The 21,466-nt window shown below is 44.1% G+C and overlaps 1 protein-coding gene and 1 long non-coding RNA gene across 4 annotated transcripts in view; both read left to right on the top strand.

Annotated features, from left to right (window-relative positions):
* The window catches only part of LOC307190547, a 211,836-nt gene that overhangs the window by 22,852 nt on the left and 167,518 nt on the right, over nt 1-21,466 (top strand). The gene's annotated exons all lie outside the window — the stretch shown is intronic.
* Nucleotides 155-6,742, top strand: RASSF10 (Ras association domain family member 10). The gene has a single exon (XM_079928172.1). It carries the CDS (start codon nt 2,757-2,759, stop codon nt 4,254-4,256), a length of 1,500 nt encoding a protein of 499 aa, XP_079784298.1. The 5' UTR covers nt 155-2,756; the 3' UTR covers nt 4,257-6,742.

Here is a 21,466-nt window from a genome sequence, read left to right as displayed (position 1 = left end):
GCTTGTGGGCTCTAGAGCGCAGGCTCAGTAGTTGTGGTGCATGGGCTTAGTTGCTCCACGGCATGTGGGATCTTCCCGGACCAGGGCTCGAACCCATGTCCTCTGCATTGGCAGGTGGATTCTTAACCACTGTGCCACCAGGGAAGTCTCTAGCCAGCCTTTAAGACAGGGAAATTATCCAGGTGGCTCTACGTAATGAATCGAGCCCTTTAAAAGCAGAGTTTTCTCCAGCAGGTAGCAGAAGGGGAAGCCACAGAGACTTCAAGCAAATGAGGAGTCAAAGGATTTGACATGCTGTTGCTGACTTGGAGCTGAAGGGGCGGGTATTATATGGGAAGGACCTGAGGGAGGCTTCCAGGAGTTGAGAGTGACCTCCAGCCAATAGCCAGCAAGGAAACAAGGAGCTCACTCCTATAACTGCAGGGAACTGAATTCTGCCAACAGTCTGAGTGAGCTTGGAAATGGATTGTTTCCCAGAGCCTCCAGGTGAGAACTCAACCCAGCCAACACCTAGCCTTTAGCCTTGGGAGACCATGAGCAGAAGACTCAGCCATACCATGCTGGACTTCTGACCTGCAGACCTAATAACTGGGTCTTACTTTAAGCCACTAAATTTGTGGTAATTTGTTACACAGCAATAGTAAACTAATATACCCCCTACTTCTAACCTTCCAATAAAACTTCCATTGTGGATTTACCAGGTCCAAGCATCTAATCCTCATAACAGTTCTATTAAGTAGTTTTTTAAAAAAATTTTATTGAAGTATAGTTGATGTACAATGTTGTGTTAATTTCTGCTTGATTTACAATGTTGTGTTAATTTCTTCTGTACAGCAAAGTGATTCAGTTATATACATATATATATACTCTTTTTCATATTCTTTTCCATTATGATTTTTCACAGGATGTTGAATATAGTTCCTTGCTATACAGTAGGACCTTGCTGTTTATCCATCCCATATATAATGGTTTGCATCAGGCAGGTATTTTTATTGTCACCATTTCATAGATGAAGCTCGGAGAGATGAAATACTTTTCCTAAGGTTACAGAGCTAGTAGGTGACAGGGCTGGATTTTTACTAAGGCAGTCTGACCTCAGAATCCACACTCCATGGCTTCTCATTGCCCTTGGATAGGTCCAAATACTGACACATGGAATTAAAGCCCCTTCCAGATCTGGCTCCTGCTCACCCATCCAACCTCATTCTTAAGACACTCGTCTCACTTAAACTCCTTGTAGCCCCGGTAACTGCCATGCCCTTTTGATTCCTTGACTTTGCACATGTGGTTCCTTCTGCCTGGCATGCTGCCTGCCTCCTCCCCTCTGTTTTTCTTTTGGCTGACTCAGATGATGCTTTCAGTCTTGCCTAAGATGACCCTTCCCCGGGGGGCCTTCCTCGACTCTTCCAGGCTGGGTAGGACGCTACTCCAGCATTCCTCTGGCACCTCGTGCTCTCCTTTATCAGAGCACAGAAGACCCCGTGTTGGACACGTCTAGCACCTCTGTTGAATACCTGGAGCACAGTGGGTACGCAAATATTTATCAAGTGCATGAATGAATGAATAAAAGTACTTTATTCAGGAGGCAGTGAAGAGCCGTCCAAGGTCTTGAAGCAAAGGAGTGAGCTTATCAGGCCTGTGCTCCCAAGGACAAGCTGGGAGCAAGCCTTGCACACAACGGACCATCCTCATCAGCGTCTGAGGATGAAAAAAGTTTATTTGCATTTTGGTCTTGGATTTCTTGAGCTGTGAAAGTTGGCCCTTACCTCCTCTTGACCACATCTAGATCCTGGGTAATGCCAGAAACTGTCGCGGTAATGACTAGGTTTCTCTTTATGAAGGTGGGATGTGGAAAAGAGCTTGGGCCCGGAACTCACACTAGAATCAGGAGTCCCCCTACCAAGAAGGCTCTGTGAAGCCAAGGCGACGTGGGGAGCCACAGACATGACGGTGCCGGGCACCGGGAGCAGCCTCTGAACGTCCCCTTCAAGTCTAGACCTTACTATATCTACACTTGTTCCCCGAGCACACTGCCCCGTCCTGTTCGCCTTCAATATGCAAATATTGTCTCCAGACAAGAAAGACTGAAGGCCTTCCGCATTATAGCAGGCTCTTACAGCTCCCGTCTGGAGGTCAGGCAAGCGGTTGGAATCTCCGGTGGCGCGGGGTGTCTCGGTTTCTCTGCGCCGCGGCACTTCTCAGACCGTGCTGCCTAAGGACCAGGAAACGTCTCTGGGGCGCCGGGAAAGGTGAGAAAGTCCAGCTAGCTCTAGGCGCAAGGAGCGGAGCCAGTGGGCCGAGAAGAGGAGCAGAGCTGACCCGCGCCTAGGCACGGATCCAGGCCCTGCAGCACGGAGGTCCCCGAGTCCCTCTCTCGAACCGACGCGCAGTAGAGTGCCCACGCGGGCAGCGCGGGAGAGGGGCGGGCCTGGGCTCCGTGCCTCCCGCGTTCCGGCCGTAGCTCCGGCGCTGGGGGCGGGAGGGGGAGGAGCCACGTGGGGAGGAGCGAAACCCGGAGGCCCCGGGAACCTTAGGCAGAGCCAGAGCGGCGGGAGCCCGAGCCCGCGCATGCTGCTCCGGGAGCGCGCCGTCCAGGCCGAGCACCGCCGCAGCTTGCCTTCTCTGCGCAGCTGGGAGAAGGGCCGGTGCTGACGAGGACGAGGATCCCGAGCTCCAATCCCTATTCAAGAGCTGCCGGGCTGCCCGCTGCCCCAGTGGGGCTCGGCCCCTCCCGCCACCTGCGTCCCGGTTGAGCCATGGATCCTTCGGAGAAGACGATATCGGTGTGGATCTGCCAGGAGGAGAAACTGGTGTCCGGTCTCTCCCGTCGTACCACTTGCTCGGACGTAGTGCGGGTGCTCTTGGAGGATGGCTGCCAGCGGCGACGCCAGCAGAGGCGAGGCCGGCGGCGGGGCATAGCTGGCGACCCGCCAGGCCCAGGGGAGCTGCCGGAACCCCTGGACGAGGACGACGAGGACGACGACGCGCTGCCCCAGGGCATGTTGTGCGGGCCCCCCCAGTGCTATTGCATTGTGGAGAAGTGGCGGGGCTTTGAGCGCATCCTGCCCAACAAGACGCGCATCTTGCGTCTCTGGGACGCCTGGGGTGACGAGCGAGAGAACGTACGCTTCGTGCTGGTGCGTAGCGAGGCGTCGCTGCCCAACGCGGGACCCCGCAGTGCCGAGGCGCGCGTTGTGCTCAGTCGCGAGCGCACCTGCTCCGCCCGGGGCGTCCCGGTGCGGCCCAGCCTGGCCCTGACCCAGGAGAAGCAGCGACGGGTGGTGCGGAAGGCGTTCCGCAAGCTGGCCAAGCTCAACCGGCGGCGCCAGCAGCAGCCGTCGTCGCCTTGCTCGTCCACTTCCTCGTCTACAGCCTCGTCCTGCTCGTCGTCGCCGCGGGCCGCCGAGAGCGCGTCGGTGGAGCGCATGGAGACGCTGGTGCATTTGGTGCTCTCCCAGGACCACACCATCCGTCAGCAGGTGCAGCGGCTCCGGGAGCTGGACCGAGAGATTGACCGCTACGAGGCCAAGGTGCATCTGGACCGCATGCGGCGGCACGGAGTGAACTACGTGCAGGACACCTACTTGGTGGGTGCAGGCATCGAGCTCGACGGGCGCGGCCCGGGAGAGGAGCCGGCGGCGGCGACGGCGGTGCCGGCCCTGGACGGCGAGGCTCAGGCGGTCGAGCTGGAGGAGCTGGCCCAGCGCTGCGACGACCTGCTGCGGTTGCAGGAGCAGCGGGCCCAACAGGAGGAGTTGCTCGAACGCCTCTCAGCCGAAATCCAGGAGGAACTGAACCAGAGGTGGATGCGGAGGCGCCAGGAGGAGCTCGCAGCGCGGGAGGAGCCCCCGGAGGCTGATGGCGGCCTCGACGGTGAGCTGTTGCTGGAGCGGGAGCGGGTCAGGACGCAGCTCAGCACCAGCCTCTACATCGGGCTCCGGCTCAACACGGACCTTGAGGCCGTCAAGTCGGACTTAGATTACAGCCAGCAGCAGTGGGACAGCAAGGAGCGCGAGCTACAGGGCCTTCTCCAGACTTTGCACTCGTTGGAGCTGACGGTAGTTCCCGATGGGACTCCAGTCTCGAGCGGTCCCTCGCAGGAACCCCGGCCTCAGGCCTGCGCAGAGGTGTGGGTGGACCAGGCCCGCGGACTGGCCAAGAGCTGTCCTGGTAACGACGAGGACTCGGATACCGGGCTGAGCTCTATGCACAGCCAGGACTCGGACTCGGTGCCTGTGTGCGAATCCCTTGTGTAGGAGGAGCAGAGCGGGGAGAGGGAGACGGCCGATTCTCCCTTCTTTGTAGGAAGCACCGGCTTGACCGGCTCAGGGACTTGAAACCAGGCGGGGAGTGGGCCCGGACCTTCTGCCGGGCAGCAGCGCTCTGACTGGGTGGGGGAGGGCAGGGGACGCCTGCTCGGCAGCAGCGCTCCTCTGGCCTTGGAGTGAATGTGGAGGATGATAACCAGACGAGGAAGCAGGGTCTCCATTACAAGCTCTTTCAGGGGAAGAAAGGAGGGAGGAGGTGAGAACCCCCTTATGTTGGAAAACAAATGCTCCAGGAAGTTGACGTGGTCCGAGCCCATTTTCCAAAAAAACAACAAAAAGAGTATCATGGAGATTTCACCAATCTTTTGTATGGGAAGGACTGATGGCAGCTAGAACTTTAGTTTGTGGTATAAAGTACTTTTTAAAGAAACACTTGGATGAAAAGGAAATTCCTTGAATGTTAATTGTGACTGTGAACATGTTAAAACTAGCCAAAGAGGACGCACTGGTGTTGGTCTCAGCCTTACTCACACCTTTGATAAAACCCATAGGCACCAAAATCCTGGCTGTTTACATTTATGCAGATTTGGGAATTACCCATCTGCTAAACTCTTTGCCTTTTATTTTCTTTCAAAGACTAACTCTGTTTCCTCCTAGCAAATACAGTATATGTTAAAATGGGGTCCTTTTCCCAAAATCACCTTTTATTATTATAAAAGCCAAACCTAACCCGTGGAGATACAGAATCGTGGTAGACATAACCCCTGGTTAAAATTTAATCTAGGCCCTTTGAGATTTGCTCCTGCAAAGGTATGTGTGTTGTCCTTTTATTCTTATTGCCACTTCATTCCCTTCAGACACTGTTATTTCAGAAAAAATAAAAGGGAAGTTGCAGAATCCAAGTACAACTACATTTGCTGTTTAATGAGCACTCTGGTTGAAAGGTAAGCCTTGAAAGCAAAGATCTTTGTTAGTATTCAGCTTTTTAACTAAGCTACGTGTAAAACCAACCATGACCTCAACAGATTTTACCAAACAAACCCAAGTCTAACTTCAGTATCTTTGGTCAGAGATTAATTAGTTACTTGTCCAAACCTAAATTGAGATAGTGTAAATATCAAGGTTTACTAGATAAGACCTGAAAAGAAAACATAAAACAATCTAATAGTACACCTTAGGTGAAGAATTTGGTTAACAACGGCATGTAGCCATAAAAGCATATAAAGGCATATAAAATTGAGCTAAAGATTCGACTTGAATTACTCTTGTCTGGCTCACACCTTTGCAGACACCACAGCATGCAAGTGCAGTGCTTCTCTCTTAATAGCTAGTGACACAGCCCTGTGGGAACTCAGTGTAATTGTTCCAGTTATTTCAATGAAAACTTATCAGTTGTAGCTAGTTGTTGCCCTGTGGAAGGAGCCTGCTGGCAGTGTTCCCTCCAGAGCTCAGAACTTCTGAGGAATGTGGGATCTAATCTGTCCTGAGGAGGTATTAACAATAGGGTGTGTGCGCGGTGCCAGCCTGGTATCAACCTAACTGTGCGGGGGCCGGCTCCAGTTTCAACACTACATGGGAAGATAACTTAAGAGGTCTTGCTTTTATAGAGAAATTTCTTTTCTTGGAGAGATTCTCTGCTTGTTGCCAAGAGGGGCCTGCCCACCAGACCTCCTCAGACCCTTTGAGCTCTCTGCTTTTTAGACACCCACCCTCCACCACCGCCATGCTATTATAACATGTGTAGATATTTTCAGATTTTCGAGTGGAATGGGAATTAAAAGGCCATTTTCTTAACTGGTGTTTTCCAAAGACATTAGCTGGCATAATTATGGTTTTTTCGTTTCGTCTGATGCAGAAAACGTCTATGCGTTTGGTCTGGAGCATGATTAAAATGAGGAAGGGACCAAAGGAAACCCACTGTCCCAAGACAGTCATTTGAATCCATAAACACAAAGCCTAATGATAGCTTTCTTTTGGAGGCAGAGGTAAAATCCTCATTAGAGTGTGACAAATGCTACTTGTCTGGATGGTTTATGCTGGGAATAGACTGACCCAGTGGTTTTAAAGTTATTGTGCTTCCCTCGCTCCGCACCAAGGGTGGTAGGGGAGATGGCTTTTGGACGTTTATTAACTCAAAAGAAAACACAAAAGTTGGCAGAACAGGACTGCCTAGCAGAAAGGGGCCATTTTCCTTTTCACTATTATTTTAAACTTTGACGGGCTGCTGACGTCAGCAAGTATGCCTGAAGCCTGTAAAGCAAATAAGCCACATCACAGGGAGAAAGCCTGTGGGATTTTCTGATGCCCTCTTTCTAGGACCTTCCAGTCCTGACCACCTGAACATGCTTTCCCAGTCAGCTCTTCAGGCAGTGAAGGAGGTTTTGTTCATAACAAAGGGTGGTCCAGTCTGCCCATTTTTTCTTTTATCCAAATCAATTATATCCCCCAAAGGCACTTTCTGTGTGGGTAGGAGAAAGGAGAAGGGGGGGGGGGTGGGGGGGGGTGGGGGGGGACAATAGTTCCTTTTACTAAGAACTTCTGCAAGCCTGAGGAAGGTGAAATATGGGGATAAAAAGTGCCTAACAAATCCTAGATATCCTTAAAATTTCATTCACTTTAAAAATAATCATCATGGCACTAAGAATGAGAAGGAATGCATAACAGTGAATGCACCAGCACCAGGATTTCAGTGCGCCTGGGAAAACTACCTCCTTTACTGTTCTCCAAGGCTAACAGAAACGCTGAGGAGAAACCAGCAAGCTTGTGCAGGAGAATATGAGATGGAGTAGGCTCCTTACCAACCAGTCCCATCCTTTTGTGGAACTGATAGAATTTATTGTGTCTTTGATCTTTATGATCCCATTCTCGGCCATCTCCCAAACCAAAAAGATTATATCTGGCATCTCTGTTTACTTCCTTATAAAACATGATTGATGATGATGATGATGATGATTTGCTAATTAGAAAAGTTATATTCTGTAGTCTTTATGGTGGTCCTGAAAATAACATAAGGAAGAAGAAAAGTCAATCAAAATCTCATCACCATAAGCTTATCACTATCAAAATTTGGTATATTTCCTTCCAGACCTTTTGAATTGTGAAGTTTTCATATTTTGCTGCTTTTTAAAAATATATAATTTTAATGAGAAGCCTATATGCTTTTAGGCTCAGGTTTTGACATATTCCTTGTAAACGGCTCCGTCTATCTGTTGGATGCACTGTAGTGCATATAACTATTCTCATGTTATTAGGTTGTTCCCAATATTTTTTTTACTATTATAAAACAACACTGTGATAAGCTTCTTTGTGTACATATCTGTTTCCCTAATTAGACACTCCTCCCCAACAATAAGTTCCCAGAAAGAATTCCCAGGTCAAAGAGTACAACATTTAAAGGCTTGAGACTTAATTACCAAATTGCTTTACAAAAGATTTGGTCTAATTACAATCTGCCATGCATAACAGTGCCCATTTCACCACACCTTGACTTTCATTTGATATTATATTTTGTTAAGAAAGTATTTTAACCAAAATTAATTAATTCATTGGGGCCCCAGGAATCCAGGGCTGGCAACCACTGACTTAAAATATCCTTACAACCTGAAGGGCAAGTCATCCGACCAGAAGTGTTAAGAGGACATGGTGCTTTCTCTTCCTCCCACTTCTTTATCTTCCCCGAACTCTGCTTATTAATAGCAGTCTTGTCTGATATCAGAGCTGAACAATGATCCATCTGAGCAGAAGGGCCAGAAACTCTACATGAGTGAGATTAAGGGGATTAACGAATAGAATCAGATTTATAAAAAGAAAATATTATCTTTTTTCATCTGAGTCTAGTAGAAAAGGTATCCTTAGAAGGTGGTATCATAAAACATATTTGATTTTGTGCTTCTCCCTACCCACCCCTATCAAAAATTAAATCAAAATAAAGTAAGTACGTAAGCCCACTTGTTTATTAACAGCCTCTAATTAACAGTTTAGATTATTCTAGGCATTTCTTTCTACATATGTTACTATACCTGAGTTCACCCTTAAATTCTTGAAAAGGGAAAATTTGATCATGACAATTTGTGAGATTTTCAGTGTGAAGGTGTTTGTGAAACATGTTCTCCTAAACAGAAATGAAGGAGGGTGAGGAGGAACTATCTTTTCTTGAGTACTTTCCAAATGCCCACTCCTCGGGCTAAGTATTTTCACATGCATTTTCCCTACATTCATCTTGTGAGATAGACCTTTTTAACCTCCAGTTTTTATAGATAGAGAAGATAAGGCCACCCATTTCATAAGATGCAAGATACTAACCTAAGCCTGACTAAAACCTGTACCCATTTTGCTACATCACACCGGGCACATTGTACTCAAGAAGTGCTCTGCACACTCAGAAAAGGAGTGCTTACAGACCTCAGAGTGTTGGCATTGGAGAGGGTGGTGCTCAGAGACTATCAAGTATTGTCCAAGTATTTCCACCAGGGAGGTGGAATGATTTTTCAGAACCATAGGGCTGGTAATGTATCTACCAGGTGAGGATTTAGGAAAAAGCAAAGGAGGAGAAATTCCTATGTAAATATCTGGGCATCTGTCTGAGAGAGGTGAAGACTTTGCCAATGAAAAAAAATTCTCACAAAAAATTAATACCCTCTGTATCAGCATGGAGGTTTTGACTGAAGGCCCCAAGGACACAGGTGTATAGTCAACAACCTGGAATCCTTGTCCATCAGAACAGACAGCTGTGCCCTATTCACAGTCGCATCTGGAAGGTGGTACCAACCATGACTGTGCTGGAGCTGTCCCCAGCACTTTTAACCAGGCCTTGTTCCTGGTTGAGCCTCTGGTACATGAGGATCAGGGAAGGTTAAAGGGAGGCAGTGTTGAGTCTTCCAGAGATCCCTGTGCCATGTAGTTGGGCATGCACACCTGATTTAGGGCATTTCTGTGTCCACACTGACCCCACTACACATGTGGAGACCTAGCATGGATTGCTTTGAAGGACCACTCTCCCAGCCTCTGCCCCTCTCACCCAGTCCCATGCAAGATTTTCCTGCTTCAGATATCTCCAGGATTCTCTGTAGCTTTCAGGATAAAATGCACATTGCTTAGCAGGATTTATAAGGTTGTTGGTTATCCAGCTCAAGACCCCTCTTCGATGTCATCCTTTCCCACCTTAAAAACCACAGAATTGACCGGATCCTGTTTCTTCATTAAGGTCACATTGCCATCCTCAGTTTGTGCAAGGTCTCTCTTCTGTCTTATTTTATTTTACTTCATGTTCCCCCCCGCCCAACCCCACATCCACTTCCCTTCAGTAGTTGTGGGCTCCAGAGCACAGGCTCAGTATTTGTGGCGCACGGGCTTATGTGCTCTGCAGCATGTGGGATCTTCCCGGACCAGGGCTCGAACTCGTGTTCCCTGCATTGGCAGGTGGATTCTTAATCACTGCGCCACCAGGGAAGTCCGCCTTCTCTCCCTTCTTTTCTCCTCTCCCTCCCTCATTCCTTTGTCATTCATTAACTGGAATACTTCTGTAGAAAGATTCTTCCTTATATCAAATGTCACCCTGATGAACAGTTTAAATCCTGATTATCCTGAAATATAGGATAAAAGCAACATTCCTGCATTTTCTTTTTATTTACTAGTGTTCAGAATAATGTGGTTGTTCCCTAGCATTCTCCAAAGTTGACTGAGTTTTTTCTTCTTTGTTCATCTTTTTGGGAATCATTATGGAATTTTGAACTTAAAATATTTAATGTGTTTCAATCCATTATAGTTTTGGTCCTATCTTTGGCTGAGTGGGAGCTTCTTCAGGTTAGTTCCTGAATCCTTTTCACACATTTTTCACAGTCTTTGATAGCTTTGCTCTCTGGTGCGTCAAGGTGTTCCTGGCTCATACCGTACATTTTCTGACCCAGACCTGAAATCAGCCATCACTGATTCCTTTTAATGGGAAATATTTTTTTAATTAAAATTTTTAAAAAAATTTTGTATTGGAGCATAGTTGATTAACAATGTTGTTTTAGTTTCAGGTGTACAGCAAAGTGATTTATTTATACATATACATGTATCTATTCTTTTTCAAATTCTTTTACCATTTAAGTTATTACAGAGTATTAAGCAGAGTTCCCTCTGCTATACAGTAGGTCCTTGTTGGTTATCTATTTTAAATATAGCAGTGTGTACACATCAATCCCAAACTCCCAGTCTATCCGTGCCCCCCCACCTATCCCGCTTGGTAAGATAAGTTCATTCTCTAAGTCTCTTGAGTCTGTCTCTGTTTTGTAAATGAGTTCATTTGTATCATTTTTTTAAGAATCTGCGTATAAGTGATATCATATGATATTTCTCTTTCTCAGTCTGACTTACTTCACTTATTATGATAATCTCCATGTCCATCCATGTTGCTGCAAATGGCATTATTTCATTCTTTTTAATGGCTGAGTAATACAGTACTCTATTGTATATATGTACCACATCTTCTTTGTCCATTCATCTGTCGATGGACATTTAGGTTGCTTCCATGTCTTGGCTATTGTAAACAGCGCTGCAATGAACATTGGGGTGCATGTATCCTTTTGAACCATGTTTTTTTCCAGATATATGCCCAGGAGTGGGATTACTGGATCATATGGTAGCTCTATTTTTAGTTTCTTAAGGAACCTCCATACTGTTCTCCATAGTGGCTGCACCAATTTACATTCCTACCAACAGTGTAGGAGGGCTCCCTTTTCTGCACACCCTCTCCAACATTTACTGTTTATAGATTTTTTGATTATGGTTATTCTTATTGGTGTGAGGTGATATCTCATTGTAGTTTTGATTTGCATTTCTCTAATAATTAGTGATGTTGAACATCTGTTCATGTGCCTCTGTGCCATTTCTATGTCTTCTTTGGAGAAATGTTTATTTTTAGGTCTTCTGTCCATTTTTCTGATTGGGTTGTTTGTTTGTTTTTTTTGATATTGAGCCACATGGGTTGTTTTTAAATTTTGGAGGCTAATCCCTTGTCGGTTGCATTGTTTGCAAATATTTTTTCCCATTCTGTGGGTTGTCTTTTCATTTTGTTTATGGTTTTCTTTGCTGTGCAAAAGCTTTTGAGTTTAATTAGTTAGGTCCCATTTGTTTATTTTTGTTCTTATTTCCATTACTCTAGGAGACGGCTCTGAAAATATATTGCGCAACTTAGGTCAAAGAGTGTTCTGCGTATGCTTTCCTCTAAGAGTTTCATAGTATCCGGTCTTACATTTAGATCTTTAATCCATTTTGAGTTTATTTTTGTGTATGATGTTAAAGAATGTTCTGATTTCATTTTTTTACATGTAGCTGTCCATTTATCCCAGCACGATTTATTGAACGGACTGTCCTCCATTGTATAGTTTTGCCTCCTTTGTTATAGATTAATTGACCGTGGTTGTGTGGGTTTATTTCTGGGCTTTCTATCCTGTTCCATTGATCTATATTTCTGGTTTTGTGCCAGTACCATATTAGAAACCACAGTCTGTATACTAGGAGCACTAACTGCTACTGGGTTGGTGATTACTTTTAGAAATTTTTCATGGAAAGAGCTAGGAAATTCATTGTCCTTGTTTTCTTTTAATTTTTTATTGTGCGAAAATATGGATAACATAAAATTTACCATTTTAAGTCTTTTTAAGTGTACAATTCAGTGGCATTAAGTACATTTACAATGTTGTGCCACCATCACTGCTATCCATTTCCAGAACTTGTCTGTCATCCCAAACAGAAACCTTGTATCCATTAAATAATAACTTTCTATTGTCTCCTCTCCTCAGCCCCTGGTAACTTCTATTATCTTCTTTGGAGAAATGTCTTTTCAAGTCCTTTGTCCACTTTGAATTAGATTCTTTTTGTTGTTGTTGTTCTTGTTGAGTTGTAGGAGTTCTTCATATATTCTGAATATCAATCCCTTATCAGATGTATGATTTGGAAATATTTTCTGCCATTCCATTTATTGCCTTTGTTGATGGTGTTTTTGATGCATAAGAAATTTTTATGAAGTCCAGCTTATTTATTTTTTCTTTTGTGGTCTTTGCTTTTGGTGTTATATCTAAGAAATCCTTACAAATCTAACGTCCTGAAGCGTTTTCTCTGTTTTCTTCTAAGAGTTTTATAGTTTTAGCTCTTACATTTAGCTCTTTGACAACTTTTTTTTTTTTTTTTTTTTTTGCGGTACGCAGGCCTCTCACTGTTGTGGCCTTTCCCATTGTGGAGCACAGGCTCTGGACGCGCAGGCTCAGCGGCCATGGCTCACGGGCCTAGCTGCTCCGTGGCATGTGGGATCCTCCCGGACCGGGGCACAAACCCGCGTCCCCTGCATCGGCAGGCGGACTCTAAACCACTGCGCCACCAGGGAAGCCCCTGACAACTTTTTGCTAGTATTCTTACTTTTATTGACAAGTAGCTTTTTGGATGTCCTTTCTCTGCCATTCCCACTTAAGTCACTTACAAGTGTTTTCATTTTCTCTTTTCTTTTTTCATTGAATGGATAGAATTTTCTTTGACTGATTTCAAAGTTATACATTTAATTTTGCTCTTCTATTTTTCAAACTTACTAAGAGCCATACTTTTGCTTATTTTTTCTGACCACGATATAAACTTATAAATGCTGTGTTTGCCCCCAAGCAAGATAAGAATCTTAAAACACTACTCCCACTTCTCTGGTCACTCTCCCTTTTCATTTTGATATCATCTACAATTTTAGTTATAGAAAATCTTATGTAGCTAATAATAACCCGTCTCAGTATATTTTATTGAGATCATGTTAAATACATACATTATCTTGAGCAGAGTTGATATCTTTATCATGTCAAGTCATTCTGTCCAAGAATATGATAATAATAAAGTATAACAAATCACTACCAAATTCAGTATGGCTTAAAATAATAATCATTCATTCTCATTCACCTGGGAGGTAGTTGATCCAGGCTAGGCTCCACTGGACTTGGCTTTAATCGGTGGGTTAGGTTTAGGCCTACTTCATGGGTCTGTCATCCTGTTTGGACCAGAGGCACAGAGCTTTCCCAAAGGTCCTTTGGAGTTATTACAGAGGCCTTAGCCTAGACTTTTTCTTTTTTACATCTTCTTCTGTGGGCCTTGGCTTGCTCGGTCCAAGTCAACACACAAAAATTGAGTTCCTGCTGTATACCAGGCCTAGGGGTTAAGCATGCAAAGTGCTCTCTAAGACACTGGTATTGGGATTTTACATTTATTGAGCCCTTTGGATTAATATTTCTTCTAAAGAGAAAATTGGTTATATAAACTGTGTTATAGCCATATAATTATATTACACAGCTACTAAAATAATTAGATCTGCGTTGCTGACATGAAAAAAAATCTGTATTATATTGTCAAATAAAAAAAGCAAGGAAGTAGAAATAGTATAAAGTCATTACTTTTTTTATAGCTCTAAAAATTATACATTTCTTAGCTTTGTCCACAGAAATGGTCTGGAATCAATTACTGCCCACTAGCACCTATACCAATGATATCTAAATACCATTTTCTATTAAAAAGACAAAGGCTCCTTGAAGTAATGGCTGATTCCAAATTCATGACAAGAAATAGATAAGATAGGCTTGCTACATCCTATGTTCTAGAAAACAAGGAAACTGTAAAAGACTTTGTGATTTTATATAAACTCAGGGGCAACCTGAAGGGGCTTCAATGGTTAAAGACAGGAAAATATGAATTTCAATGAGAATAACAACTGCAATGGACTGAAACACACCAAAAGCATAAAAATCTAGGGGCTCACAATGATATTACAAAAAAATTAACCTATTAATCACCTTTGATTAATATGAGGTGGCTAGGATACCAAGTTGTTATTCTGGAAATTAGTAATAAAGAGAACATTTATTCTGTCTTTCTTGTACACACTGAGTTTCTAAGTCATCAAACAGTTAATGAGGGAAAGTTTTCTTTACAAAAAAATTTCAGCTAGCAAATGCAGAAGAAATGATAGAATTAGAAAATTACCCTTATGCAACCCCTAATGAGTTAATGCATCTAGATAGTGATCATTGATGATATTAAAATGAGCAGGTGTCAAGTTAATCAGAAACTTTATAGTGGATGGATCAGCTGACAACACTAACAGCCATGGATAAAATGGAAAGCTATCAGCTCCATCTACCAAATATTCCACCCCAAATAAGAGTCTGAATCTAATCAAGAGTCTAGGTCTACTGAGGAGGTTATAGGAAACAGGGAGAGGAGAAGAGCATGTGGAATGATATTCTGAGTATGTAATAGCCAAATCCAGACTGGGCAATTCTATAGGACAAAAACCCATGTATAAATAGCCTAACAGAGGGAGTGGAGATAGAACTATTATAACTATTGTGGATTAAAAGAGATGTATCAACAAGTTATGGACTTTATTTGGATAGTAATTCGAACAAACCAAAAGTTAAAAAACAAATTTTAGGGACAATCAGGAAAAATAGAAACAGACTGTTTATTAAAAGGTGGTGGTTATTTTTAGATATGATAATGACAAAATGATTGTTTTTAAAAGATTTTGCCTGTTAGAAATACAAAATAAAATACTATGGTGAAATAATATAAGATTTGCTGGAATGTTTCAGGGAAAATAATTGGACGTGCAGGAGAGATAAATAGAACAAAATTGGCCAATTGTTGATATTTGTTGAAGCTGGGTGATAGGTACATGGGGATACCTTATACTGTTCTCTGTGTTTTTGTATTGGTTTGAAGAGTTTAATAATAGAAAGTAAAAAAAAATTGGAAGAGAGAAGGAAAAATCAGGTTGTAGAACAATATGTATTTTTTTTTCTTTTTAATAAAACAGAACAAAAGACTTTGTTATACTATTATCTATGGTTATCTTTGGGAAATGGCATCAGGGAGTGATATAGAAACTGCTATTTTTTATTTTATAAACTTGGTATCATTTGACTTTTAAAAAAAATTTAATTTAATTTATTATTTTTGGCCGCGTTGGGTCTTCATTGCTGCACGTGGGCTTTCTCTAGTTGCAGTGAGCGGGGGCTACTCTTTGTTGTGGTGCATGGGCTTCTCATTGCAGTGGCTTCTCTTGTTGCGGAGCACGGGCTCTAGGTGCGCGGACTTCAGTAGTTGTGGCTCGCAGGCTCTAGAGCGCAGGCTAGGTAGTTGTGGCGCGCAGGCTTAGTTCCTCCGCAGCATGTGGGATCTTCCCGGACCAGGGCTCGAACCTGTGTTGAGCCCTGCTTTGGCAGGCGGGTTTTTAACCATTGCGCCACCAGGGAAGTCCCTCATTTGACTTTTTAAATAAGTACATATAACTTACGTAACTACAAAAAAAAAAAGAGTAAAGTGTCATAATTAAAGTATGAGCAAAGTACCATGGGAGATTGTTTTCTTATATCCTGGTTGAACATAGCTGCTGATAATAGAACCTAAAACCATGAGAGTGAAGGTTGCTCTTGAATCACTGGAGTAGGTTCAGCATGACCCTGAACCAACCAACCTGCGTGCCATGAGGGATAACAAAGTGATCCATGGTCTCTGGGACAGATGGTCTTCTCATCTCATCACATGGCAGCAAAGTAGACTTTACAGTAGAGTGGTCCTTTGATCGGTTGCTTAAAGGAAAGTATTTGATCTGCTCATTCTGTGTTAAAATACAGATTCTTAAAGTATTGAACTAATCTCTTAATGCCTGAATAGAATTACTTAGTTATGAAGGTATTACCAGTTACTCATTTTCCAACCATGTCTGTCTTCTACATCACTGAGTTTCCTGAGTTGGTCCAGATCCAGGGGGAAAGGGTAGCTGAGAGGCATAAAGGGCTATGGTAGCATCAGTGAGTCTAAACCCCTGGCTGCCAGGGGCCCTGTGGAGTGTTTACCGGGGGGTCCACAAACCCATACCCACAGCAGGCAGTCTGTGGGCATAATAACTGTCTTTCACATTCATGTACTACTAATTTGTGAATCTTTGTAGATGGCATTGTGATGAATCCAATCAGATTCATAAAATCCTTACTGAAGTTAGAGGAGTTTTAGGATTTTCAGCGTCAGCTACTATTACACAGAAATATCTAAACTTTTTGATATTAGAAGGGGTCCTCATATGGAAAGAGAATGGGAACCACTGACCTAGAGTTATGAATTATTCTTAAGCTGATCTTCAGGGTTGTAAATTGAGGTGCTCTTTCCATTTGCTGTTTTTCAAAAAGTTAACATCCCAGGCATATTTCTGCCATACAGTTGGTTGAGACATCTGAAGCTGCTGTGGCTCCCTTCTCCTTGCTCCCAGGGCACCTTATACATAACTCCATTAAGGTTCTTATAACACTGACATATGCTGACTGTTTTACTGGTGTCTCCACCACTATGGTGGCAGGGAAAGGGGAGTTGGGAGAGTTGAGGGCAAGGATTCATTGACTCAACAAACTCATGAGCCTCCACTGGCTCAGGAACTAGAGGCAAATAGATGAACACTCCTGGCCCTCACAGAGCTCACTGAGTAAGGGGTGTGGGGTAAAGGATAGACAAACAAGTGGACAATCACAATACGGTGTGGGTAGTGCTCTGGCTCCCATGGGAAAATGAAGGAGGCATCTAACCCAGATTGTGGAAGCCAGAGTCACTGGGAGTAGATGATGCCCAAGTCAAGATTTGAAGGACTGGTTGGAGTTGACCAAGTTGAAGTGGGGGAGGGAGGGACCAGTAAATGCAAAGTGCAGAAGAAGATAGTACAAACCCAGAGTTGAGAGGTGGAAAGTGGGGTGAGAGTAGGCTGGCAAGGTGGGTAGGGGCTTGACCATGACGGGTCTTGTGTGCCATGATGAAGACTTTAGACTTAATCTTGAGACAAAAGAGAAGACATTAGAGGTTCAAAGGCAGAAGCCTGACCTGAGCAGATTTGTCTGCTTGCATCATGAACTGGACTAGAGTGTGGATGTTGGCTTGTGTGTGCAGAGCCAAAAAGTGGAGAGATGTGTTGGGAGGTTGATTCCTAATGCAGCTAAGATTCAGGTGGAGACCTGAATGAAGGTAGTAGTCATTGGAATGAAGAGATAACAGACTCATGGAACACTGAGGAGGTAGAACAGACTGGCTGGGAGGTAGAGGAGACTGGTTGGATGTGCAGGTGGAGGACTCAGGGATGGTGACCAAGTTTCTGGTCTGGGAAATGGGTGGCTATTCACAGAGGTAGGGAATACGAGAGGTGGAGGAGGTTTGAGGGAGGATGGTGCAGGAAACCAAACTCTATTTGGGTGATGTTTTATCTACGTCAGCCTTTCTAGGAGGGGACTGGCTGCCAAAATCACCAAGGAAGAGGGAGTTTCAAGCCACAGAGCAGCATACAAGTCTGAGCCTTTGGTACCTAGGGCTAGTTTTTGAACATACACACATTTCAGGTAGACTGAAATGTCTACCTGAGGCTGCACATGATCGCACATTCTTTGGAGCAGCAACAATGAAGACAAACCTTTGTACTTTAAGGAAATGAATACATTTCATTTTCTGTGGGTAAAAATGTGTTGTTTAAAAACAATGCTGCAAAGTAGAATAGATAATTTGGCTAATCCCAGATTGTTGGTAGGACCTAAAAATAATGCAGCTGCTGAGAAAAACTCTAAGACTTGGTGACAAGTTTAAGATTTGGAGCCATAGGTTAAAATCCAGGCTTTTCCACTTACAAATTCTATGACATTAATTCTATCGTTTAGGTTAAATTATTGAACTAGAGAGGTTAGGAATAATAATAAGCACCTCACAAAGTTATTGTGCAAGTGATTTGTGAATTTTGATTTTGTAGGCATATTATTTTGAACTAGGCAATGCCAGGTGCCTTGCCCAATTTGTTCCTTCTTTATGCACATATTCATGTGTCCATTCATATAGTCACAAACGCTACTACAAGTACACACTATGTGCCAGCCATTATTAGCAGACCCAGAGGATAAGAAATTGAATAAGACATGATCTAATGAGGACAAGAGATAAAAAACAAAGATAGGGAACATGGTAATCAGGTGGTCCAAAAGTTTGGAAGAGAGATGCGGAGGGCCTGAACTAGGAGATGGGGTTAAGCAGGGATCTGAGACATTTAGAAGCTAGCCTCACTCACATGTGGTGATTAATCATTGGTGGAGGATGAGGGAGAAAGAACAACCTGGAATGATTTCCAGCTTTCAAGTTTGGGCAGATGGGAAGATATGGGTGGGTGCTTTTCTTAAATGGTATGGACTGGGCCTTGGCAAGAGGTGGGAGTGGGAGATGGTGAACTCAGTTTGGAATATATTGTGTTGAGGTGTCTGTGGGTGCCTGGATGAGGGGACAGGGAAGCCATGGACAGGGATTCAGATGCTCAACAAAGAGTGTAGAGTGGGAATATAAGGTACTGAGGATAGAGCTCTGGATAAGACAGAGATTTAGATAGTAGATGGAGGAAGAGGAATTCACAAAGACTAAGAAAAAACAGAGAAGTAGGAGAAGAAGGAAAAAGTAACATCGTGGAAATCATGTTTAGGGGGAGTGAGTTTCAAGACAAGCGTGGCTACCTGCACCCATTTTATTTGGCAATTTATAACCATAGCCTTGGAGAGAGGAGTGTCAGAAGATTGGGGGGAGCTGAAGCCACATTTAGTGTCTTGAGGAGTGAATGGGAAGTGGAAAGTTAGGGACAGCAAGTAATGAGAATTCGTTTGAGAAGTCTAGTGTGATGAGGGTGGCAATACAACTGTAGTTGTAAAAGGATGAAGGGCCAAGGAAGAATGCAAGGTGAGGGGGAGAGTGGTCCAAGATGAGACTGGAGAAGTAGGCAGGGGCCACAACTTGTAGGGTCCGGAAGCCCACAGGAAGGAGTTTGGATTTGTATACGTACTGAAGAGCTTCAAGCAGGGGAATGACGTGATTGGATTCTTCTGCCTGCTCCATGGATGACAGAGGATTTGTAATGTGCCCTGAGAACCACTGCAGAGCTTCAAGCAGGGGAATGACGTGATTGGATTCTTCTGCCTGGTCCATGGATGATAGAGGAAAGGAACAACTGGGCTTTGAGATTCTCAACATGGGGACGGTCTATGGTATGGCTCTGGAAGTGGATGGCTAAAGAGAATGGCTGAAGTTGAAGGTCATCAAAGCTGGAAGCCACGGGTGTTGGGAGATACATCCACGTGGATGATGAAGGCCCCTATGATGATATCAAGAATTGGGATGAAGAGAGGAAGAGGTCTGGATGTGAAGGAACAGAGAGAGGTAAATGAATGGAAGCAATATTGTGACTATATGGAAAGTTCGCATTGGAATAGTGACTGTGGCAGAGAGGGGTGAATGAGCCCGTGACTCTGATTATGTCCCTCACGTGCTCAGCATTCATCAAAACTTCCCTATTACCCACTGGAGAAAGTCTATAAAAGTCTATCTTAGCACTGTCCTGCATAATACATCTTAATAGCCTCATCTCCCACTGCTACCCTCCCCTAGCCTCACTGTACCACGTGAGGTTAACCTGTTCACGCCTCTCTCCCTTTGCACACACTGTCTTTCCCATCTCAAATGTCTGTCCCTCCTCCCACCCTTGCAGGAACCCCTATAACTTAGTTCAAATGTCATACTTCTACAAACTCTTTCTCAAATGCCTCAGCCATTCAGGTAGCCATATTTATTGAACATCTACCATGTGCGAGGCTCTAAGCAAGGCACACAGTCTTTTGGTCCCTCCTCTGAGCCACCCCATCCAAGCTTTCCAGGTCTGCCAGCAGAGTAGAGACTGGCTCAGTGTCAGATCTCCCAGACTTGGCTCACTAATCACCAAACCTGAGAACCAGACTCCCCTGGAATTTCATCAACAGGAAAGGCTGGGCAGGTTTCTTCTCATTTCCTTACCTTACTCCCAACCTCAGCAGCTTCTGTAGCTATAAACAACAAAGGATACTTAATATGTGAGATGCACTGGCCTGTTAAGCAGTGTTCCTGATTCATTTGGAATTTATGGTCAGATTTTGCTGCAACACATGTTTCATATCTTGATTTCTTGGCATCTGTGAGCACTGTCCTGTCTGCATCTGGATACAAGATGATTTTTTACCAAGAGTCATTTGCTGTAAGTAGAATGGAAATAACAGAGAGAGTTCCTTTGGGAGAGGGGGTATTCCTCCTGGGGTAGAGACTACACATTGGGTAGCATAAGTAGCCGATCGGAGGCTGGTATTTAGTCAGTAACTATTTCTTAAGGTGAGCACAGAACAAGGTGCTCAAGGTTCCTTAAGGTTCTAAGCACAGAACAAAGATCAACTTGGTTCCAGCCCTACGGGAGCATCAGAGCTGCTATTCTTCTATCTGTAGCAGTGCTCTTTTCCTCTTGGCCTGGCCCCTCCTACTCATCTTTCAGCTGTCAGCCCAAGCCTCCATTCTTCTGGAAAGCCTTTTTAACTCCTGGTGGAGTTATCTATCGAATACCACTTTTTCCTTCTTTCTTATGAATAAACCCTGATTATATTCTGGATAGCATTTCACACAGCTGATGACTTGCAATTCCTAATCTCCCTTACATTTAGGGGTGACTATTAAAATAGGAAGGAAGAAGTTGTGTGAGATTTCTGGCAAATTCCCTTCAAGGGGGCTGACTTAACTGAGAGGTGCCCCTTATTTGTCCTCACTTCCTTTTTCCCTCTTCATTGCTGGACTTCGGATATGATGGCTGAAGCTCTTGCAGCCACAATGAACCATGAGGCAATCCTAACAGGTAAGACACATTGAAAATGGCAGAGAGGAAAGCGGAAGGCTGATGACCGTGAAACTATTCTAAAGGCCCTGGACTGCATACCTCTGGATTTCATCATTGCAGAGAAACAAAAAACCTTATATTAAACCATCCTTATTTATTTTGCCTATTCAGTGCACTTGGACTTAATCCTAACCAATACAACCCCCAGACTGCTTTATCCCCCCTTATCTGGATTGCTTTTTCTTCATAGCACTTACCACTACCTACCATTTTTTTTTCTTTTTTGGCCATACCACATGGCATGCAGGATCTTAGTTCCCCAACCAGAGATCGAACCTACACCTCCTGCAGTGGAAGCATGGAGTCTTAACCACTGGACCACCCAGGGAGTCCCTACCTAACATTTTTGTTTGTCTGTGTCTCCTATTAGAACATAAGCTTCATGAAAATAGTGATTTCTCATGGCCTGGAACAGTACCTGACACAAAGTAGATCCTCA

This window comes from Stenella coeruleoalba (genome assembly GCF_951394435.1).
Source record: "Stenella coeruleoalba genome assembly, chromosome: 8".
NCBI classification, from domain to species: domain Eukaryota; kingdom Metazoa; phylum Chordata; class Mammalia; order Artiodactyla; family Delphinidae; genus Stenella; species Stenella coeruleoalba.
The sequence above is the reverse complement of the archived record's forward strand: the minus strand, read 5'-3'. Positions and strand labels throughout refer to the sequence as shown.

Excerpts from the sequence above, each read along its gene's own strand:
- RASSF10 (XM_079928172.1), top strand. The coding sequence starts at position 2,757 with ATGGATCCTTCGGAGAAGACGATATCGGTGTGGATCTGCCAGGAGGAG.